Source organism: Taudactylus pleione, unplaced genomic scaffold (genome assembly GCF_031769625.1).
Source record: "Taudactylus pleione unplaced genomic scaffold, aTauple2 ptg000592l, whole genome shotgun sequence".
Taxonomy (NCBI): domain Eukaryota; kingdom Metazoa; phylum Chordata; class Amphibia; order Anura; family Myobatrachidae; genus Taudactylus; species Taudactylus pleione.
The window spans coordinates 648,946-674,615 of record NW_028284994.1 but is presented as its reverse complement, the minus strand read 5'-3'; the positions used below and the strand labels follow the sequence as shown (position 1 = coordinate 674,615).

General features: G+C 40.0%; 1 protein-coding gene across 1 annotated transcript in view; it reads left to right on the top strand.

Moving 5' to 3' along the window:
* The first annotated feature begins 1,221 nt into the window (after nt 1–1,221).
* Nucleotides 1,222–25,670, top strand: part of LOC148481192 (vomeronasal type-2 receptor 26-like) — an 83,011-nt gene continuing 58,562 nt past the window's right edge. The window contains exons 1-2 of the mRNA XM_088453811.1: nt 1,222–1,250; nt 1,926–2,217. Of these exons, the coding sequence (XP_088309937.1) occupies nt 1,222–1,250; nt 1,926–2,217 (321 nt within the window). The remainder of the gene's footprint in view (nt 1,251–1,925; nt 2,218–25,670) is intronic.

The window sequence follows — 25,670 nt, the reverse complement described above, 5'->3', positions numbered from 1 at the left end:
AAAATGTACATAAATAAATGAGCAAACAAAAAACAGCAACTTACAGTACAAAACAATGCGGGGCAAGGACATGGTTTATAGACAGTCATCAGCAACCAAGTGTCCTTGTGGGTAAGTTTGAGTAGATGTAGGGGAAGGAGAAGTACATGAGGGAAGAAGGCACTGCTCATGAGAGCTTACATTCTAAAGGGGAAGGGCATACAGATAGGGGTGTCACACATGGGGTAGACAGTGAGGAAGAAGCATGGAACAGCAATTTTATGATGAGAACTGGAAGACTTAGTATTGGGTCTTGATAGTTAGTTTGAAGATATGTAGAGAGGTGGGGAGTCTGATAGGGAGAGAGCTCCAAAAGTAAGGAGCAGCATGGGCAAAATCTTGGAGATGGGAATGTGAAGTAGTAATCAGTTGGTAAGAGAGGCAGCAAGTATTTGTTGAGTAAAGTAAGTGGGAAGGAATGTGAAGTGAGATGAGATCAGAGATATAAAAGGGAGAGGTTTGGGTGACAGCTTTGTAAATGAGTGTAAGAAATTGAACTGGTTTCTAAAGTGGAAGGGGAGCCAGTGTAGGGCCTGTAGGTGAGGGGAGGCAGATGTATAACATTTGGAGAGGAAGATGAGCTGAGCAGCAGCATTGAGAACAGATTGGAGTGGAGAAACGTGGAAGGCCAGATAGAAGGAGGTTACAAAACTCCAATCTGTAGATGACCTATAAGGGAAGTGACCAGCTACTTATCTTCAGGATTCCGGCAGTCAGGATGCTGGATTCCAGCGCCAGCATTATGTGTGCCAGAATACCGACGGTTGGGATAATGATGACATCCCAGACTTTATAGATGGATATAGATTCATGTATTTAGGACAATATAGATGAAAATGTATTAAGATTACAGTGAATGGACATACAATATAACTCTCTCTCTCTCTATACATATATATATATATATATATATATACATAGTTGTATAGTGCAGCATGATAGCAAAATAATGTCTCATGGGGTGATTATCTTGACCTCTACTCCAATGGCTGAGTGTGAGCTGCTAATGCTGCTTAGCTCTCCTAGGTTGAGATGCTGAGTCCCTGGATCCAGGCGCTGCTGCTGATACTGATCGCCAAGAGGAGCAGGGAGGTCTTTGGCTGGCCAATGGTTTTGCGAGGTGGGAAGGAAGGGTGACAGCTTCCAGTTTGGTTTCCTCATAGAAAAAGAATTCCTGTAAGCATGGCTGCCAACCCAAGCTGGCAGGCAATGTGAGCTGGCAGGTAGAGTAAGATGGCCTGACAGAGGGGAGGATTAGACTGGCTCAGCGGGAACTTTCCAACTGTCCTGGTTGTCCAATCTCCCTTTGAATCACCACATCTAGTTCTCTGGATCCATACTTTACTTTTGGGTGTCATTTGTTATAAAAATATATACGCAATCCATTAAGACTATATAAAAAGTTAGTCATCTAAGTGATCTAGGACAACTTAGATATTCTATTTTATGGTTTACTGTGTTTTAATGTATATTTTTGTTTACATTAGGATCATGTTTCTCATTATGCAATTTTTACTTGTTTTTTATAACTCAAACATTCTCAGTTACTACGTTACAAATTTAGCGCTACAGTTGTTCCTCCACCTCCCTCCAAGATTTAGGTGTCTTTCACTTTTGTATTTGCTATTGGGCAGTAAAGGCCCAATTACTGCAAATGTTGTTTTTGATTTATTCATACATGGTTTTAATAAGTTTATTTTTAGAGAATCATTTCAATATTAAAGGTATATCTCAAGACAACCTTTTTACAGTTTTTTCATATACTTTTAATTTTAGTAATAATACATTATTTGTTATTTTTTAATTGAACCTTATGAAAATAAACAATTTGACATATATTACTAAACATTTACGTAAAATTATTTTTGTTTTTTTGTTTAAAACAGTGTTAACCACAAACAGTACAAACACCACCGGGCTCTTATTTTTGCAATTAATGAAATTAACAGGAATCCAGATATTCTGCCCAATATAACTCTGGGTTATGATTTGTATGATTCTTGTGGATATCAGATGAAAGCTGTAGCTCATGTCTTAGATATATTATCTGGACACAATAAATTAATTCCAAATTATTCATGTAGGGAATATAGTAAAGTGGTTGGTTTTATTGGAGATCTCAATTCTTTCACCACCATTCCTATTGCACAATTGTTGGATATATATGGTTATTCACAGGTAAGTGACACCAGTCTTTATTAGTTTCAGCCAAGATAAATATTCAGGGTGAAATGTAAAATTTCTAGAGAGGGGTTTCCAAATGGAAAAAGAAACAGAAGGTCTGCGCTGGACAATCAATTATATCAATAACAAGTGCACCTGCAGCATGCAATTCCAGATTTGCTACCCGCACACTTAATCATAGATAAAAAAAAACTATCAAAAATGCATCCAACTAATTAGAGGTATTAATAATAGAATGCAGCACTGGTTGCACTAATATCTGCTTATTAGCAGATGAACATAAATTAAATCATATATAAAATTTCATACACATTACAATGAAACATCTAAAAACATTTAAATCTGCTCCATTAATGAAGATGAATCACATTATAAGATTCCTAAAAATATCAGGCTAAAAATAATACTTTATTAAACAAAAGAGGCTAGGGGTTGTTAGAGATGGGCACACATGCACAAAATCAATATATTAAAACTTGACTTTTATTAGTTATTATACTAAAAATTCCATTCACTGGGAATGGTACAGTGAAAATTAGAGGTAAAAAAATGAGTTATTGAATTGATAAACATACATATAGATTAGTGTATAAAGATAGAAAAATGTGAACAAATAGTGTGTCATTTCCTGTAATGACATTTTCCAAAAACAGTCTCAGGGTTGGCTTCAAAGTTGGTCAAAAGGTCATTGCACACTTCTACCCTCTGGGCCTTATGATCCCTGGTTAATTGCTTTGGAACCCATTTAACACACTTTACAATATCCCAAATCATTGATTATTGTTTCTACAGTGCCATGTTTCATTCAAGTTCATCATTTATATCTCTGATGGTCACACAATGGTCATTCTGAATCATGGCATCGTCTTTGTGTCGGTTCTCTGCTGTCACAGCAGTTGATGGTCTGCCACCACAAGGTTTGTCGCACACGGACAATTCTCCCAATTGAAAATGCTTCATCCACCTTCTGACATTGTAAGTCAATTGTACGCTCACCATACACTTTTTTTCAGTCTTCTGTGGATTTCTGTAGCACTGCAGCCTTCTTTTTCCAGAAATGCAAAGACAGCTCTTTGTTTCATCTTGGATTCCATGGTATTTCTTGGACTACCTAAACAAAACTACATATATAGTTACCAGACATATTAAACTATAAACTGACAAAGTTTCAAATAAATGTGATGTATTATTTCAGAGTTACGAGCATTTAGGCATAACTTTTCGAATATATATTTGGAATTGAGAGCAAGAAAGAAGGGGCACCACATAGTGCATGAAACTGTAAAACAGACTTTATTGCAGACAGCGGACATAAAACTCGTTCAATGAATATGCGTACCACAATCAGCGGTCAGGTACCACCGCAAGTAATAAAAATGAAGAAGCCTGAATATCAAGGTGCGTGGAATGGCGTTGCTTTCCATTACTGATCGAATAGCTGATGGAGTCACTGGATACATTCGGGTGATGTTCAGGAGGGTACCGGAGCAAGGATGGACTGCGTGTCCAGAGACACAGCGTGAATGAGTGCCGGAGGATTGTTTCTATACATTTTATATATATATATATATATATAAATATATCCATGTTTACACTTTCAAGTCAAAAAGGGCACTCACCGCATTAGTTGAATAAAATATGTTTTTAGTATAGATAATACATCTCACCAAGACAGTGTATTTAGTTGATGTTTCAACCCCACCGGGTCTTTATCAAGGCAAGTCACCATGTGTCATCCATCCAGCATGCTGACCTAGAGCATGCTAAATGGATGACACACGGTGACTTGTCTTGATCTTTTTTTCATCTAATGCAGTGAGTGCGCTCTTTGACATAAAAATCTAAACATGGATATACAAATTGAGTACTTCTATTGACCTCCTTAGTGGTGCACCCCATTGACTTTTCATATCTGGATGTGAGTGCAGTATTATACATTATATATATAGCCGAATGTAAGGTGGCACTCATGGGTTTTTAACAAACCAGAGTCAGAGACACTAAGTCTGTTCCAACATTATTGTCCTCCCAGACTTCTATCAAGAACAAAGTCTGGGAGGACTGAAACATTGGACCAGACTTAATGTCTCTGACTCTTGTTTGTTAAAAACTCACAAGTGCCGCCTTACATTCTGCTATACATTTAGGACATGTGAGTGGCCCCAGGAGGGCACCAGGGTATTGAAAGTTACTTTGGTGGAGTGCCGGCTCTGGCAATATATATATATATATATATATATATATGGACAAAGTGACAATTGAGAGACAAGTTTGCTACCTAAAATAGATGTAACAGCAATGTGAAAAAAATAGACCTTGTACATACAATAATATGTATCAAGTGAATGCAACGTGCTAGTGCAAGAAACAATGTAAAATATTGTATGGGATATTTGGATAAATCCAATAGCTCAAACAAATGAATATTACAATCCTATTACACACATAATAAATATCTGGTGAGATCAAAAAGTGCCAGTGCAATAAATACTAATGTAAAAATATAACAATTTATTTAAGAGCAAAGAAAGGAATTTCCACCTAGGTGGCTGATAGAATCCCTTAAAAATACATACAAAATATAATAAAAGGCAGTGAAAACAGATTAAAATAAAGAATTAGCAGATTAAAATTGTAGCATCTTATCTGAATATGTAAGAGAGGTAATATTCCAAAGTTCATGAAGTATACAGCAAACACTTCCAATGCGTTTTGTCTTATGACTTCATCAAGGGGATGGTGTATGAGTGTAATAGTCTGCTTTTTATAGCCCACTAGGAGTTCAGGGGGTCAGAAGTCCACATCACTTCCTGTGTAAAAGGGAACCCCTATACATAGTGGGATTTTCTATTTAGTTACTTAATCAGCTCCTGATAATAATGTTCCAATAGTTCCTATGAAAATACAGCAATTAAAAGATGTTTTTAGAACTCTGTCATTGCGGCAAATATTTGCCCTTACTGTCATTACTTCTGCCCTCATGTATCAACAGTATCAAAATGTGATAATATTAACAATGATGTAAAAAAATAATAATTCAAATGACGGTAATCGGAAGCAAGAAGAGACTAGGCATCATGGTCATAATGATGGATCTGATCATCGGTCTAACATAAAGCACACAAAATCAAACATGAAATGACTAATGTGATCTAATGGAAAGAAACGTTTAATTGAAGCATGACAGTGACAATGTCTCATTTATACCAAAGGGTTGTAATGTATTGAGGCAATGTATCCAATATGCCTCCCTCTGCAACAATCTTTTGGCCCTATCTCCACCTCTATGACTGTCTAGCACCTGGTCTATCGTTTTATAGCATAAGGTGGATAAATTATGCCTACACACCCTGAAATGGCATGCCACAGGCTGTTTATTCTCTTTGCCAGTTAATGACAAGTGAATGGCACACCTGTGGAGGGCCATGCATTCATGAAACTGTCTAGTAGTCTTACCTATATATAATAGCCCACAGGGGCAATGTACAGTATATAGTAGACTATGTATTGACTAGTACAGGTCAATATGTAGTTAATTTTCTACCTTTGCTCGGAGTGTGGGTGTACAAAACTGTCCCATATTTCTAAAAATCCACATGTAGTACAGCCTAAACACTTATAGTTTCCAGGCTTCTTGGTAAGGAAATGCATTGTGAGTGCAATCAAAGCCTGTGATGTCTAGCCAGTCATGGATATTTTTACCCCTTTTGAAACATGGGAGCAAGGTGGTATTTTTTAAACTTTTAAGTCAGTTATCTGTATTGATCATTGGCCAGAATCGTTTGGCAGTGCTGACTATGGACCTGCTAGATGTACTATAGCCATTAACCCACACCAATCTATTATCATTTTTAGCTGTACAGCCATCAGATGTAAATCCAATGTCACTTTTGGGGACAGCCAGTGTGATTTGGCATCTGCTAGCAAACTGCATGAATAACCTCTATTGATAAAATTATCAGTCATGATATCTAACTGATGCAATTCATCTTCAGGATCACAACAGATCCTGTGTATTCTGAGGAATTAAGAGTACAGCAGGCCCCTTTTAAGGTTTCTGGGATGATAACTCGAGGCCAGCAATAAATTACTGTGATCCATTTTTTTCCTGTACACAGATGTATGGATGGTCCCCTCTGTCATGACAACTGAGACATCCAAAAAATGAACCTCTGTAGAACTAATTTCATAATTGAATTTGATATTACTGTCCAACGAATTGACGCTGGACATCATTTGTGTAAATTCTACTTCACTGCCAAGACAAATCATGAAAATATCATCTATGTACTGTGTGAAGAACTTGATCCTATCAGCATAAGCCCTATTGCTGAAAAAGAGATCCTGCTCAACATGGTTCATAAATCCATTTGCATACACCAGAGCTGCGCATGAATCCATAGTGCAGCCATGTGTCTGGAGGGAATAGACCCAATCAAAAACAAAGTAGTTTCACATCAATGTGAGCAATTGGAGAAAAAATGACAAATCAGGACCCTGAAAGTGAGGATTATTGGTAAGTAATTGTTCCAAAGCAAATCAACCCCTCGAATTAGGGATGCTGGTATAGACTAATTACGTCTACTGTGCCTAACAAGCAATCTTTGGGCAGGGCTCCCAAGGTAGTTAATTTATGTAAAAAAGAAATGGTATTCTTCCAGAAAGTTGTTTCTTCTTGTATCACAGGTTGTAGATGAAAATCTATGCATCTTGATATTTCATAATATAATGAGTCTCTGGCTGAAATAATTGGCCTACTGGGGCGATTGCAAGGATCCTTGTGCAGTTTGGGTAATGTGTAAAAAAACGGTACTTTAGGTGAGGTAGGTAAGAGCATATCCATCATCGTCCTAGTGATGAGTAGTTAATCGACTGCCAATTGCAATACTGTAGTTAATTCTCAATGGTATTTCAGGGTTGGATGTTTATACTTGCAAACTCCAGCAGTAGGAGGGGCACAAATGCTCTTTCTCTCACAGGACACCAAAATGTCTAGCTATGGCTCTGGTACCACGTGTGAAGACACTGAGCTCTTTAGAATGACCCATTTTGTATCACAAATGTTTGCAAATGGAGACTTCATGGCTAGGTGCTTGCTTTTATACACCTGTGGCAACAAGTCTGAATAAAACACCTGAAATCAATAATCAACAGGTGTGGCCACATACTTTAGTCCATATAGTGTATGTCTGTATTAGTACAGAGTGGGCTGGGTATCCTAATAACATAAACAAAAATCATGGAGGTAGTTTTAGAAATTATGTTACCTTGTTTTAATGTCTGTTTGTTAGCATTTTATTTAAGTTCCTGAAATTAATTTTCTTTTCTGATTCTGAATCATAGTCAGCTGTATGGGGCATATCCAATTGCAAGTGTAATTTGAAAAACACTGTGGTGCAGGTTTTTTACTATGCAATAGGGTGTTTGATTTTTATTTTTCATACAGTGCTCAATAAATTATTATGTTAAGGAAACTTTGTTGGGACTTGCTTTAGGACCCATTGGACACCCACCTAATAACTATTTAAGCAGTTAAAAATTTCCATTTAGCTTACTTAGGGGTTGATTCAGACCCAGACACTAAGCTGCACTCTAATACAGCCAAAAAGGCTGCAATCACACTGTCTGGAGGAAGGACACACTATTTGCCTCAGAGAGTGACAGCAGAGTGAACAATATACTTTATAGCATTAAGAGTCCACATACTATGGTGCTTATCACAATCCAGATTAAGGAGGTGGGCATTTTTAGAAGTTTTTTTTTACTTTTGTACATGTACACTAAATTGGTGCAGTTTATTATGTTTACACTTTGCAGGATGCACGTACACAATGTATTTTATACTACAGAATGCACATATGTTTTTCATTATTTATATCATGATGTTGTTTTCAGGTTTCCATGGCACCAGTGCCCTGCCGGGTGATGTCACTTCCAGTTTCGCGGGGCTGCTGTGACCAGAAGTGCGGCTTCTGGACACAGGCCAGGTGAACATGGTCATACATGGAGGTGATGGTGATTACACATTATGTATTCAAGAACTGTTTGTTTGCACACTATTCACTGTGTTGTCCTGAGGAAGGGGTGGAAGACCTTGAAATGTTGACATACAATAAAATTCCTCTGGTGAGGGTATTGCATTAACTCCTCTCTGAGTGCTGCCTTCATATTTTCCATATTAATTTGGGGGTGCTGTCACCTGAGGAGGGCACCAGAGCAAGTTGTGGCTAAACAGCCAAATATATTGAGCACTGGAATGCCAGAGCACTGGATGCTATGTACAGTATATATATATATATATATATATATATATATATATATATAAATTAAGTGGTTTATTGAGATAAACCAGCACTGTGAGACCCAGGTCTTTTCTAGGATCTAATTAAATCTTTTAGTATTTTTTGTGAAGTCCTCACCAGACTTCTTTCACCTGCAGCAGATAATATCCCTTTTTATTAGTAAATCATATTAGTGCCGGGAGATATTGCAGTATATACATTTCACTCTATATAGCTAAGAGTGTTGTTAATGATGAGCTTAAGGCAGCTAAGCTAACAGCGCTGTCAGTGATCTCTACAGTAACATAATCTAATAATCTTTATCATCCTCAACCTCATCAGTATTTACATCATATTCACACAGTATTAATTTATCCCCATTGGAATTCACCATTATGGAAGTCTATGTACTTAATTGCAGGTAATGGTCTTACTCGTGGAATGTATAGGTAATTTTGATAAATATCATATTTTCCATATCTTGAGGAAGTTGCTGCCTACGCCAATCACTGACAAGGTTCCTAGCTGTGCTGAAAACTTCAGAATTGGAGTAACAAACAAAGCCAAGGTCAAATCAATAATCAGGATATGCATGGAACGCTGGAGTATGGTAATGAGCCTATACTCTGGCACTGGAGTGCACACAGAGTCCCCATAATATGGGCTGAGCTATCCTAGTCACTTCCTGTGACATCATTAAAAGGGCGTGTATGGCCCTTTAAATCCTAAACAGGTCAGCATGCCGCACCCACCTTTTCCAGTGAGAGGTAGGAGCCACGGGGACCAGCGGTAGATGCTGGAAACACCCCGCCTACTCTCCACTCACAGACTAGTGCCACTGGACCTGGTAAGTGTGTGCCGGCGACCGGCACTCTGTGACAAGGTGTCACAAATTTTGGGAATCTCTGTTAGACCTTACCAGATGTCAAAATGTTGTGTTGACTCATGTGAATCAACATAGGGTCTCTTGGGAAATCTCTTTTTTTCCTGTCATCCATAGCTGCTGGAGAAACAAAAGTAGAAGACACCATGTTATGTGCCACTTGAGCTGACAACTTGCTCTTTGCACCTCTTAAGATCCATATCAGTTAGCTAGAAATGCATGACATACAACTTAAACCTGGGATCAAGCATGGTCAACAAAATGTAGTGATAACATTTTAAAATCTTGACAACTCTTGAATCCTGGCAGAGTGAATAAAGGACTTGATCTACAAGTTCAAAATGCTAAGCAGACTTGCTTTGTTTTACCTTGTTCTTCAGTTTCTCAAGCTGCTTTTCCAAAAGTTTACTTAAGGAAATCACCTCACTCAAGCTAGCAGAGTCTGTACACACTACTTTGAATGGTTTCATTTTTATTTTTTTTATTTATTTCTTTATGTACACTGCATAACATCAAAGAGAATAACAAAAAAATAAACAAATAAAACTCACGAAGAAGGACGATTCATAAGAATTGACTTAATCCATAATGTGGACTTAGTAACAAAGTAGAGTGTTTTTAACAGTATCCTATAATACTACAAACAGCAAAAATATCTGTAACAAAAGTGAAACTAAAAATAATGCATCCAAAAATATATAAAAATATACCACAGAGTAAGGGTATTCAATCAATAAAGAAAAATAGTAACACAGAAGAAAGGTATTAAGGATGGACTCCCGGCATAGTTGGTATAAGGAAAGTAATCCAAGGGCACCATATATATGATGATATGTAGACAGAGTATTGTTTAAAAGGAGGTAATATGTTCCATAGAGAAAATGTACCATAACCGGTTAACAAGGGCAGAGTAAGAGGGAGGGTGAAGGGATTTTCATTGTTCGGCAATTAGCAGTTTATAAGCATTACATATATGTGTAATTAATTTGTTGTCAGATTTAGACATTGAACACAAGGGCCCCTGAAGCAGAAGCACTAGCAGATCCTTAGGAACAGTGCAAGAGGTGACCGCTGACATCAGGTTAACTGCTAGTGACCAAAACAGCTGTATCATAGGGCATTCCCACCAGATATGGAAGAAAGTGCCCACCATACCACAGTTTCATCAACACTGGTTTGAAGAATTTGGGTACAAATGGTGTATCTTATCAGGGGTCATGTACCATTGAGTATATACTTTGTAAGATGTTTCCCTGATGCTGACAGTGAGGGTTGCTTTAGTAATCCATTGACGTATGTGAGACCATTCCTCATTGCTCAGGTGAAATCCAAGATATTTTTCCCACGCTTGTTCAAAGATTTCCTTTGGTGAGTATTCGGGGGCTATAATAAAGTGGTGTAACACTGATATAGCACCCATACATCCCACAGAGTACATACACTGATGCTCGAATGGGGTAGGCCGTTAAAGCATCCTTGAAGGACATTGGGTCTCTACAAAATTAGTGATTTGTAAGTAGATATAATAAAGTGTTGTGGGGAACCAAAAATGTTCCTGAAAGTCCGCAAATGTGGTTGTAGCAAACTGACCAAAAATGTGCAAAAAATGTGTAATCCTGGAAGAATGCCGGGGTGCAGCAAATTTATTTGAGAACCCTGGGGGGAATAAAGGGTGCTTCCAAATAGGCGTTAGAGGGGATGGATAAGATGTGAGCAAGAAATGTCTGTTCACTGTGTCCCAGGTTGTCAATGTAAATTGGATAGAAGGGTGGGCATAGGCTGAGTCTGGTCTGTGAAGACATGGTAACCAAGGGAGAATATCTACTCCTAGGTCGGGGAACAGAGCATTTTCAATATCAAATCATTTCTTTATGCCAGGAGGAGAGTGCCATGAAATAACATGACTCAGTTGAGTGGCATAATAGTAATTCTCTAATAAGTGGCGACCCAGACCACCATTAACTGTATGTTTAGACAAGGTCAGATGGCTCAATTGTGATTATTTTACCACCCCCCAAATGAGTTTACCAAATAGAATTGCAAAAATAGCAAAAAAGATCCCGGGACACGAACTGGAAGTGTTTGAAAAAGATACAAAAGTTTAGGAAGGGCGTTTATATTTAAGGCATTGAGCCTACCTATCCAGGCAATATACTGTGAAGACCAGGCCGCTATGTCCTGATGTGGCCTTCAAAGAAGGGGGTATAATTTGCATTATACAAATGGGAATATTGTTTTGTGATATAAACCCCTAAATAATGAATCTGCATAGGACGCCATTGAAATTTGTATGTGGATTGCAACCCAATCCTTATATGACTTGATATATGCAGGGACAGTGCCTCTGATTTGCCATCATTAATCTTGTAACCAGAAAGAGTCCTGAATTGGCCCAGTTCCTAAAAGGGGAAGATAAAGTCGGATTGGTCACAGTAAGAAGTATGTCATCCACAAATAGTTATACTTTATACTGGTGTCCTCCTAAACATACACCAGAGTTGTCAGTATTCGCTCTAATGCAGTGTTTCACAACCTCGGTCCTCAAGGCACACTAACAGTCCAGGTTTTAGTGATATCCATGCCTGAGCACAGGTGGTCAAAACAAAATAACTGTAGTACTAATTAAAACACTTGTGCTCATGTATGGCTATCTTTAATACCTTGACTGTTAGTGTGCCTTGAGGACCTTGGTTGGGAACCCCTGCTCTAATGCAAGCAGCTTATTGCTCAATACATAATGTGAAAAGCATTGGTGAGAGTGGGCATCCCTGCTGAGTCCCATTACCCAACCTGAACACCTCTGAACAAATACCATTAAAAGTGACCATGGAGGAAGGATTTTGATAAAGAGATTAGAGAGAATACAAAAATCGGTCACAAAACCAAACGCTTCAAGGGTGCAGAACACGAAGGGCCAGGAGACCCTGTCAAAATCATTCTTAGCATTTAGCACTAGCTCTTCCAAAGGTAATTTGGAATGATTAATTCAGTGGATAAGATTGACGGTTCTACATGTATTGCCCAGCCCTTGGTGATGTGGGACAAAACCCACCTGATCAGAATCAATTAGAGTGGGTAAAAGCTCATTAAGTCTATCTGACAAAATCCTTGCAAGCAATTTGATGTCTGTATTCAAAAGAGAAATGGGCCTAAAGTTTGAGCATAATGTATGATCTCTGTCAACTTTAGGGATGACAATTTTAGACTTGGTAGAGTCAGGATAAAAATAGGATCCTTCCAATATGGAGTTAAATAATTTTGTGAAGTGGGGAATTAAATGGGATGCACAAGATTTATAGTAAATCATGGGAAATCCATCTGGACCTGGTGCTTTCCATGGCTTCTAAGACTTAAGAGCCAGAGAGACTTCTTCTAACAAAATATCCCTACTTAAATTAAGTGCAGTGTGTGTGCTGATAGTTGGAAGAGCGCAAGACTCTACATATTCCTTGCATAGCCGCTCTAGGGTAGAAGGGTTAGAGGATGTAGATAGATTATACAATGCTTCATAATAGTCTGAAAACATTTGGTTGATAACTCTAGGGTTGTGGGACAGTGTGCCATGGCCATCTTTCATGGAGACTATAGCATGAGCTGCACTCTTAACCCTCAATTTAGAAGCTAACAAGGCATCTGCCTTGTTGCTTTTTTTATAGAATTTTTGTCTGAGCCATCAAAGATTTTTTTCAGTTTTTTCAGCCAGGATATTATGTCGTTCACCTCTAGTCTTATGATCTATTTCTATTTGTAGCTGCCTAATTTGAGCAGTCAGAGATGACACTGCAGCAAGTTTATTTTTCTTATGATGGATGGCATATCGAGTAATCTCCCCTCTGAGAACCACCTTGTGAGCCCCCCACACGGTCTCCATTGAAACATCAGGGGTAACATTGTTGTCAAATTATTCCAACAATTTAGAAGTTATTTGCACCTGAAAATACGGGAGCTTTAGAATGGTCTCATTAACTCTCCAAAAGAATCTCCCCAAATATGCCAGCATCAGATCAAAGCGAACCATAACAGCAGAATGTTCAGACCAGGTGTTGGAGTGTATGAATGAATCCACAAGATAACTAATTAAGGAAGCACAACAAAAGGAACATATAAACCCTAAAATAAGAATTAGGTGGATGTGAATAAAAAATTTAATCCCTGGGCATAGGGTAGAGAGAGTGCCAGGTATCAAACAGACCAGCCTCAGCCATTTGTCACATCAATGTCTTGGAACTAGAGGAACAAGAAAGATGAGGGATATACCAGAATGGTCTAGGTCATGTGAATGAATTGTATTAAAGTCACCTCCTAAAATAACTTCCCTGTGATAAAAATTATGTAGTTCTAAAAAAAACACAAAAAAAGCAGACAGACCTGAGTTAGGTGCACATACAGTCACTAAGGTGATATATTTTCCACTAAGCTGACCTTTTAGCAAAATATATTGGCCGTTGTAATCTGAGCATGTGTCTAGTAGTGTAAAAGGTGTCACGACCAGGGTTTCTCGTCATGCCAGCCGACAGGTATTACCTTTGAGAACGCTATGGCGAGGGGTGTCTGGCGGTGGTGCTGGTATCTGGCGGGGTGCATTGGCTGTGCGTAGTCCTGTGTGGGCATACTGTCAATCTGGTCTGGTTAGGCCTGGTGGTGCTTCCATTCCACTCTGGCATGGGCGCCACCACCTTGCCTCCGGTCATGTGACCTAGTCGCCCTATCCTGGTGTGTCACATGCCCTCTCTGGCCTGTCACAGTGCAGCACTGGATATTTAAGGGCATGCTGAGCTTCCTCTCATTGCCAGTGCAACAAGTTTCTCAGCGAGAGCTGAGAAAGAGAGTTCCTGTGCTCATTCACCTGTCTGTTGGGATCATTACCTAGCCTGCTTCACCCTGCATGTTCCAGCCCTGCTGGCTCCTGCCTCCTCCTTTGTATCTCCCTTGCCTGAGCACCTGTACCCTGCACCTTGCCTCCACTTGCAGTTTCCCAGGACATTATTTTTCAGCCTGCAATTCACTTCAGCCTGCCATTCATTTCAGTCTGCAATTCACTTCAGTCTGCACCTCATTGCAGCATGCAATTCTTTTCAGCCTCACAAACCCTGGAATACTAGAATACCTTCTGTTATCACTACCTGGACTTTTTTCAATTGCTTCAGTTTCCCAAGTGCACTTTAGTGCTATACCCGGACTTTTTGTTTTTCCACATTCATGTCTGTTAAGCCACTCATTAAAAATTCCACATTTATTTTTAAATTTGCTTCAGTGTCTGCTCCTTTTACCACCCCGGGCACACAACAAAACCAGAACCTCACAGTTTGCACTGGCCTCATGGACCCAGCCACGTGACAGTAGTCTGGAGCGGATTTATTTTGATGTATTGCAAACCGTTTGGAAAACCTGGAAGCTATGCAACATCAAATGGCTCAGTTTCTACAACAAATGTCCAAACGACAGGATAATCTTCAAACCTCCTTGTCTACCTCTAATGTAACTATAGTTACCTCTACTACTCTGCCTGACAATACCAGTTACAGGGCATCCCCTCGACTACACTTTCCTATGCCAAGTAAACTTGATGGCAACCCCAAGCTCTTTTGCGGATTCCTGAATCAGTGCGATATGCAATTCACCCTACAGCCTGACAACTTTCCCACTGCTAGAACCAAAGTGGCCTACCTGGTGTCTCTATTGTCTGGTCCCACCTTGGATTGGGCTTCCCCACTCTGGGAGCATTCAGATTCTCTACTGGACAACTATACAGACTTCGTAACATCATTCAGGAGGATTTTTGATGAACCTGGGTGAACTGTATCAGCCTCATCTAGCATTATGTCACTGAAACAAGGAACCCGTTCCGTCAACCAATATGTGGTACAGTTCCAGATTTTGGCATCAGAGCTCAAGAAGAATGAGGAAGCCCTCACCTCAGCATTCTGGCATGGGATTTCCGACCGTCTGAAGGATGACTTGGTCATCCGCTACCTTCCTACTATTTTCTATGATCTGATTTCTCTCTGTAACAAGGTCAATCTCCGCTTTAGAGAATGTCAGGCTGAGAAACAAAGAACTGACTGTACAAAGTCCATCACTCTTCCTTCCTCTACCTGTCCATCTCCTCCTCCTACAGATGAAGAGCCAATACAGGTGAATCATACCCACCTCTCCAGAGAAGAATGCCAGAGAAGAATATCAAAAAACCTCTGCCTATACTGTGGAGAATCGGGTCACCTGGTGGCCTCCTGTACCCGCAAGCCGGGAAACGTCCATTCCTAACTGACCCTGGGGACTTCAAGTTAGGAGTAATCTGTCCATTCCCAACTTCCAAAGACTTTGTCCTGATCTTGGTCATAGTTGTCAAGCATAAACCTGCATTTGTTACTGCTCTACTAGATTCTGGAGCAGCCAGAAACTTTATGACCTCTAGTCTCATTGATAAATTATGACTTCCCTGTTCTACCCTGGATCATTCAATCTCTCTGACTGCTGTAGATGGATGTCCTCTGGCTAACGGAGTTGTCACCAAGGAGACTCAACCAGTGCTAATCCACATTAGAGCACTCCATTTTGAGTATCTAAAATTTATCGTGATTCCTGAGGCTTCCCAAGAAGTCATTCTAGGGTTACCTTGGTTGTGTCTGCACAATCCCAGGATAGACTGGTGCTCCATGCAAATTCTTTCATGGGGAGTTGGGTGTCAGAGATCCAGTCTTCCGAGGATGCAACTTATGAGGAAAACAGTCTCGTTAGTACCTCCAGCTATTCCCAAAATGTATCAACTGTTTGCTGAAATTTTTTTCTGAACAACAAGCTAATATCTTACCTCCTCACAGGGAAAGGGATTGCTCCAACGAATTGCTGCCAAATAAGATGCCTCCTCGAGGTCGCACCTATCCTCTATCCTTGCCAGACCAGAGCAATGTCCGAGTACATCCGGGAGAATTTAGAGAAAGAGTTAATTCATCCATCTATGTCTCCTGCTGGTTCTGGATTCTTTTCCGTCATGATGAAGGATGGTGGGTTAAGACCATGTATAGATTTTTGAGGCCTTAATGACATAACAGTCAAGAATTGATATCCTCTTCCATTGATTACAGAGCTATTCGACAGAGTTAAGGGATCCATAGTTTTTTTCTAAATTAGACCTACGAGGGGCCTATAACCTTATTCGTATCTGTGCGGGAGATGAGTGGAAAACCGCTTTAAATACCAGAGATGGACACTTTGAATATCTTGTGATGCCCTTCGGCTTATGCAATGCTCCTGCTGTCTTTCAAGGCTTCGTCAATGAGATTTTCCGGGATTTGTTGTATGTCTCTGTAGTCTTTTATCTGGATGATATACTTATTTTTTTCCTCCTCTCTAAAGGAGCACCATAAACATGTGAAGGAAGTGCTGTCTCGTTTAAGAAAAAAACATCTCTATTGTAAACTAGAGAAATGTGTCTTCAATGTACCCAGAGTGCCATTCCTTGGTTATGTCATCTCCGGTTCCAGTCTGGAAATAGACCCCAAAAAGGTACAGGCAATTCTAGATTGGTCCCGACCCCAGACATTGAAAGCCATCCAGAGACTGCTCGGATTTGCTAATTACTATAGACACTTTATTAAAGGATTTTCGTCCCTGTTGGCTCCCATCACAATGTTGACTCGAAAAGGCGCTAATCCTACTCTATGGACTCCTGAAGTTGAGACAGCCTTCCAGCTTTTGAAACAAGCTTTTATCACTGCTCCAGTGTTAAGACACCCAGATGTGGATAGACCTTTTCTGTTGGAGGTAGATACATCTTCGGAGACAGTGGGAGCAGTTCTATTTCAATGGTATGAGGATAACCATGTTCACCCTTGTGGCATCTTCTCCAAGAAGTTTTCTCCTGCTGAAAAAAATAACGTTATTGGTGAACAAGAACTTTTGGCAGTTAAGCTGGCACTTAAAGAGTGGCGATACCTGTTGGAAGGAGCTAAATTCCCTTTTACTGTCTTCACCGAACATAGAAAACTCCTTTTCCTCAAAAATATCCAGTGTGTAAGTTCTCGTCTGGCCCAATGGACAATATTCTTTGCTCGATTCTATTTTACTGTGACCTTTCTCTTGGGAGCCCTCAATCAGAAAGCAGATGCTATGTCTAGAGTATTTCCCTGTGACTACAATACTGAAACCTCATGCAGTACCCCTGTGCTGGAATCAAGGGTGTTTTCTTCCACACAGCCACAGCCTCTTACTGGGAAAACTTTTGTGGCCCCGGAGTTAAGGAAGTAGCTGCTCACATGGGCTCACTCCTCATGCTTTGCAGGTCATTCTGGTACTTGGAAGACCCTGGAATTTTTGAAAAGGTCCTACTGGTGGCCCTCGATGAAGACTGACGTATTGGAGTTTGTCTCTTCATGTATCCCATGTGTCCAGCACAAATCCTCCCATCAAGCCCAAGTGGGTGAGTTGTTGCCTCTATCCATTCCATCACGTCCATGGATGCACCTCTCCATGGGCTTTGTAATGTACTTACCAAGTTCAGAGGGCTACATCACCATCTAGGTCGTGGTGGATCGATTTTCGAAAATGGTCCATTACGTCCTTCTAAAGAAATTACCGACAGCTTCTGATTTGGCTCATTTGTTTGTCCAGCACATATTCTGCCTGCATGGACTCCCTTCAGAAATAGTCTCAGAGTGTGGCGTTCAATTTGTGGCAAAGTTTTGGAGAGCCATATGTTCCATTCTGCAAGTAAAACTCAATTTTTCCACAGACTACCACCCACTGAGTAATGGATCCACAGAAAGAGTCAACCAGGACCTTGAGACATTTCTAAGAATATTCATGTCATCATCCCAAGACAATTGGTCCGAGTTACTGCCCTGGGCCGAATTTCCACACAATGTCTCATATCATTCCTCTATTAATCAAACTCCATTCCAGGTGGTTTACGGTCTTCACCCTCGAGTACCTGAATTCCCGAGCCTGCCAGCTTTTGATGTTCCCGCCGTAGAGGATACTGTACAGAGATTTGCATCCATATGGGCTTGAGTGCACACTGATTTGGAGAAGACGTCCTCTCGCTACAAATTACAAGCAGACAGGAGGCGAAGGAAGGTACATTGCATGAAAGTTGGAAACCAGGTTTGGTTGTCCACCCGGAACCTACACCTCAGAGTCCCTTCCATGAATTTGCCCCACATTACATCGGACCCTTCTCCATCACATAAATCATCAATCCTGCAGCTTATTGCCTTCAGCTTCCCTCTTACTTAAGAATTCCAAACTCCTTCCACATTTCCTTACTTAAGCCATTGATCCTAACAAGTTCCTCAAAGTTCTCCCTGTTCCCCCTCGTATCCAGACTGCTAGAGGTGTGCAGTTTGAGGTCACCAAGATTCTGGATTCTCATGTTTGCAGGGGTCGATTACAGTACCTTCTGGATTGGAAGGGTTATAGCCCGGAAGAACACTGTTGGACTGATGCCTGGGATATCCATGTTCCCACACTCATCACCCCGCTGGCTCCTGCCTCCTCCTTTGCCTCTCCCTTGCCTAAGTACCTGTGTCAGCTGTTACCCTGCACCTTGCCTCCACTTGCAGTTTCCCTGGATAATATTTTTCAGCATGCCGTTCACTTCAGCTTGCCATTCACTTCAGCCTGCAATTCACTTCAGTCTGCAAATCATTTCAGTCTGCAATTCTTTTCAGCCTCACAAACCATGGAATACTAGACTACCTTCTCCATTCACAACCTGGACTTTTCCCATTGCTTCACTACAGTTTCCCAAGAGCACTTAAGTGCTATACCTGGACTTTTTGTTTTTCCACATTCATGTCTGTTAAGCCACTCATTAAAAACTCCACATTTATTTTTAAATCTGCTTCAGTGTCTGCTCCTTTTACAACCCCGGCCCACAACAAAAACAGAACCTCACAAAAGGGATAGAATTACAAATTAAAATTGCCACACCACAGTGCTTTGATGTATGATTTCAGTAGAAAACTGTTAAAAAATGTTGAGTGGATAGTGAGGGGTGGTCTCTCTGTTTGAAGTGCATCTCATGTAAAATCAATATCAGTAGAGTGGGAATGGATATAGGAATACATCATGGAGCGCTACTGAGGAGAATTGAAGCCCTTGTCATTCAGCGTCAAAATAAAGAGTGGCATGGTAGAAAAAGGAAGGAAGGTTGGCGTACAGAAGAGAGAAAACAATAAAAATGAAAAAAACATAAATATGTAAGTATATACTGTATTTATATATAGAAATTGAAAGAACAGGGAGAGTGGGTGAGGACCCCCCAATTGGGGAGACCAGTCACACCGATAGAGCACCCATAAAATGGTGGAACTCTAGGTAGGGTGTGAGAAAAACCATGAGGGAGGCTAAAGAAAATGTCTTCTAGAGACAGTATGGAAACACCCTAAAAAGTAAGAGGGGGTGTGGAGGAAGAAGAACTCAGACATTAAGAGTAACTTCCAGAGCCCTAAAACTAGTAGAAAGTCGCAAATAAACTATAATTAATCATTAAAAAAAAAGAAAAGTTGAACAGCATGAAAATAAACTGAAAAGAAAGTAAAAAATAAATGCAGAAATTAAATATTTGGTACTCAGAAAATACATTAAACTAAGAAAACATGAAAAACCTGTATCATAGAATCAAGAGGTTGATCAGGTTGCAATGTCATCTGTCTCATCAACCAAAGAGGGGGCATGAAGGGCAGAACATAAATTCAGTTGTTAAAGTAGAACTTTGTCTTCATCTGGGGATCAAATAACATGTTGACAAGCACCAGCATTTACAATATGATGAAATGGGAATCCCCAGTGGTATTTGTAGCCATGTTCATGGAGTGCAGATGTTATTTCATGGATATCTTTATGTTTTGGTGATGTGTGCTAGGTATTGAAAAACCTGGAGTTTCGATCCTTCAAAGGATAAGGTAGTATTGTTGCGGCTTGCTGATAGGATTTGTTCTTTAATTCAAATAGACAGAAAACAAAGGATCACATCCCTTTGGGGTTCAGAATCTATAGGTTTGGGGCATAGCGATCAGTGAACACGCTCAATCCCAATATCCTAAAGGGACAAAGAGGGCACTAATGAAATAAAGAAATGGAAATGGTAAGTTTGTAGGCACAAATGATTCTGGGATATTACGGAGTCAAAGGTTGTCACGACATTCTCAGTTTTCAAGATCTTCATTCTTTACTTTTAAGAAATAGAGTTCATGGCTGAAATATTCCGGGTCTCTATGTGCTTTAGATTGGAAGTTGGAATGCTAGGAGACACCAGTCTCCAGTTCCATTGCACGTTTATCAAGAGCAGAAATTTCCTGTTTCAGTTTGCCTACCGTTTTGTGGAATTCAGCTGTAAGGGAGTCATTAAGAGTCACAAGAATACCCCAAAGATCAAATATCTTTCTTAGTAGCTGGAAAATCCTCTTGCTCCATGTCAGAATCAGTGGAGTGATGAGGGGATGTAGGTTGAGAACCAGTGGTCCCCAAATAATCCTGTTTAGGGAAATGATGCATTATCTTAGCTTGGGATCCCTTTCTGTCACTAGACTGAGAAAAAAATGAGAGAAAAAAAATAAAAATAAAAGTATAATAAAATAAAATATAATCACAATATAAAACAATGAAAAAAAAAGATTAAAAGAGCTATTCAGTGTCGGCTTGTAGATGAAAGACAGCCTTGCTAGAAGACAAAAGCTCTGGCTGCATCACTCTGAGCTTACCCAGGTATTAACTTAATGGAAGTAAAACTTAGTGTATTAATTGCCACTGCAGCAAGAGATAATGATTTCCCAAATCACATTCAAGAGTCCCTAAGAATCCTGGTGATGAAGGTTCCAGGGGTTGGACAGGGTATTAGTGTGTGTTAGCAATATTTCCCACAATTGGGGATCTACACTGCAGGTTAATGTCCCATTCATAGAGGGTTGTGACAAGTATAAGTTGTAAGGACTTGTCTGGGGAAGTTCAGCTGTCTAGCATGTAGTATCCAGATCCTTATGTAAGTTACAATGTGGAGCAGTGAAAAGCTGGTAAACACTGGTTGAGGAAGCTGCAAAGTACAATACTTTCAGGGAGAATTAGGAGCAGGACAGAGCCTCAGGGAGAACTTCAGCAGTCTTAGAGGCAATAGTGAGTAAACAAAGCAGGTTAATGAGGCACAAAAATTCTTGATAATAACCAGAGGTAACCACCTATGCACCCAAACAGTGTTTTGTAAACAGTGTTTTTGTAAATTGTGGAGATTGGGCAATTCCAAAATGGCCACCTCCCATGATTTGCATCATTTCTAGTGGCCCTATTAGGGTTTGCGGTGTCTTTCCGGTGTCCTTAGCTAGACTGTGAAGGGCATGAGGAAGTGAGGAGGCGGTAATAATGTCTGGCGTCAGCCATGACAACAGCTGTCTGAGGCATTGATGAAGCCCTGAAAATTGAGATCCCGGCTCCTGGAGGGGAGGTAGGCCGCAATATGGCAGCAGCTGCAAATTTCTCCTGGAGCCCTGTAACCAGATCAGGGGGACTGCGGGCAGTTAGGGATCTTGGGTAGATTAGTTGAGGTGGCAGGAATCCACAGATTAAGGCTATTATAGAGTCTTAGGCTAGGAGTTAAGAGAAGGCCTGTCTATGTCAGTAGGCAGTCTGGCCACGCCCCCTCTACTTTGAATGGTTTTAGCATCTTGCACAACACAGAAAGTATTCTCCACTGCCCTGGCCTATTCTCCCTAAATCATGGCTTGTTGTATAGGGTTGGAAGGCTTGTTGCTATGCCTCTAATTGATACAGTGTCAGTTAGTGGCATGGCAAATTAAACTTTCCTTGAAGGTTCTGCAATCTTATACATTCAGTTGCTGAATAAATATAATGTCCCATATTTTTCAGGCCAAACCAGAGTCTCCTGCATGCACCTGTTATTTAAAAAAAATATATATGTCACCAAATTGATTGTGTGAGAAAAACATGGGATGTGTTTAAACAAATTGGCCAGCTGTAATGCTCTCACAATGTTTGTGGTGTTATTAGAAATCACACATGCCAAGGACAGTCAAAGCAGGGTATTTAATTTACCAATTATATTTTATAGTTTTTCAAAGAGGTTGACATTGGTAGAGTATGTCTTTTAGTGCAATCAGAGGTACAGAGAGTAAGTTGCCTGTGAATGAGCTGGTGTTTTGAGCTACTGTACCTACTGCTGCAGAAAATGATACACCCACCCAGTAGGTTGTCATAGTCATGTAGTCTTTTATTTGTCCAGTACTGCTTGTCCACCTATGTATCTGTGGTTGAGTGGACAGTGAGTATGATTGCATTTTGTAGGCCAATAATTACATTTTGTTTACATCCTGGTACAGGCAAGCAATTACTTTTTTAGTAAAATGGAATTGAGTGAAATTTGGTAGCGGCACACAGGTCCTCTATTAGCTGTCTAAATTCCAATTCATTAATGGCAGATATTGGACAATGATCTAATACTAGCATAGCTGCCATGGCATCAGTGCTGTTTGACTGGGTGACAACTGTCATACTTGCTTCCTCTTGAAAATTATTGTTTCATAGACAATTGTTTTTTTAAACTACTAATATTTGTGGTCCCCTTCTGGAATGAAGATCTACCCCCAGCAACAGCCTCAGCAGCAGGCCGAGAGCTTAAGAATTATTCCGAGGAATCCTGAATAGAGGAGGACTCGTTAATGAAGGTGGCAGTGATAATGTAGGTGTGGAGGTCTAGCTTAGAGATGAGAGCTACAGTAGCTGATGCTGGACTACTTAATGTTACTGTTTTAGTATAAGTTCTGATTTTGCCATAATGTTTTCATGAACATGCTGCAAATTATGTAACAGGGAGGAGGTTCCTAGATGGTTAATGTCCCTACCTCTACTTAGTGTGGCTTTACAAATGCTTTACAGCAGATGGAAAGACAATTGTAAGGATTTTCGTAAAAATAATTCCACACATAAGTGGTGGATTTTTTTGTGTTATGACAATGCATAACAATGGCCTTCTTCATATCACAGGCATACTGGAACTTATAACAGGCAGTGGAACTGCTTCCACTGGTGCCTCATTTACACAAACAACATTCTCATCATTAATATCCTCATAAGTGCCGGCATCAGCTACACAAATTTCCCCTTCAGCTTGTTTCACTTCAACATTTTTTTATGTTTTGGCACTAATGACACCTCAAACTGTGGAATCAAATGGTGCTTATATTTATGAATGCAGTAATGCACTTGCAGCACACACCAGTTGTACAAAAAAACTATTTTATTAATATTTTTTGTCATTAATGAGTAATGAAAACTTACACTGTGCTGAACTACACTGTTCTTATATTTATTTATGAACAAAGTGAGGTACCTACAGAACACACCATATGTAGAAAAAAGAAACTATTTTTTTAAAAATGTTGTCACTGATAACCACTCATACTGCAGAGTCACACAATTACAACTTACAATGCACAGACTCACACAGTGCTCATATTTGTGAATGCAGTGCAGCACCTACAGTGCATACCAGTTTAAAAAAAATAAATTGCCACTAATGACAACTTACACTGTGCCGAGTCACAGAGTGCTTTTATTTATGAATGCAGTGCGGCACCTAAAGCACAGTACATAAAACAACAAACAATTTTTCTTGGTCACTAATGACAACAAACAAAGCATGGAGTTACAAAGTGTTTATATTTATAAACGCAGTGCAGCACCTACAATACAAAAAACATTTTTTTTATTTTTGTGTCACTAATGACAACTCACACTGCAGAATAGCACAGTGCTTATAATCAAGAATGTAGTGTCGTAGATTCAGAACACAACAATTGGATGAAAATCTATTTTATTAAACTAATGACAACTCCATCTGTGCAGAGTCACACAGTGTTTACAATTATGAATGAAGTGCAGCACCTACACAACACAGTTTTACCAAAAAAGATGTGTCACTGATGACAACACTTAGGAGTCACACCATACTTGTCAACTCTCCCTTGTTGTCAGGGAGTCCAAGCGGGGTGAGCCATTTTGCAATGACTTGACCCTGAGTCATTTTACTAGGTTGTCAGCAGTATGCCTGTAAGTGAAACAGGTTATACACAGAGCAGCCTGCCTCTGTACAAACTGCTTTTTCTTATATACTGCTGCTGATGTTGGTGCCACTAAACGCAATACACACACAAAGTGGTTGTTACAGTCATGTAATCTTGTGTTTGCCCTGTTACACTTATCCACATATCTATGGTTAAGTGGACAGTGGGTGCAATGGCATTTTGGAGGATACTAATATTTAACATCCATGTTCTGGCTGTGAATTGCTTTTCTAGTGTAGTGGAACCTAGATGGGATTTGGTAGCAGGGACACAGGACCTCAATTATCTGTCTAAAACTCACTACACTAATGGCACATATTGGATGCACATCTAATACCATCATAGATGTTATGGCATCAGTGATCCGCTGTGCAACTGGGTGACTGCTGTCATACTTGCTCCCCTTTGCAAAGGATTGTTTAACAGACAATTGTTTTTTAGAACTTCTACTACCTGTAGTAGTCTTCCTGGTCCCCTTCTGGGATGCAGATCAATTCCCAGCTACAGCAGCAGGCATAGTGATCAAGGATTCTTTACAGGAATCCATGATAGGGGAGGGACTGAGCCTTATCAAATTGGATGCAGGACTGCATCTAATCATGATTGAGGATATTGTTGATGAAGGTGTTGGTGGTAAAGATACCAGGTGCTTGGATCCAGCCGAGAGAAGGGAACTATTTGATGCTGGACTGCTTGTTGATACTCTTTTAGCCAAAGTTTCTGAATTTTGAAAAAAACATTTCGGATGGATGCACTGCAGATGACGTATCATGGAGGAGGTTTCTAGATGGCTAAGGTTCCTACCTCGACTTGCTCTGGCATGATATGGGTAAAGATGGCTTGACAATTGTTGTTCGGATTTGGATAGAAATAATTCCACACATTGGCTTGAGAAACTTTGTATTTTGATATAGAAAAGTTAATACGCGAAGGTGGACCTTTCAGTGCATTTCTTTGTCTTGTACTTAGGCATGACAATGGGCTTTTCCTTATCATGGGCAACAATGGTTTCTTTCACTGGTGCCAGATTTACACAAACAACATCAACATCCTCACCATCAGCATACTCTTTATTCTTGGTAGCGCCAACTACAGAAATGTCATCCTCATCCTCCTGGTGCAATTCAACAGAAGCAACCTTGATTTCTACATCAGCATGTTTGCAGAGTGCACACAAATGGAGGAAGGAGGATCCTTTTAAGTACAGTATTA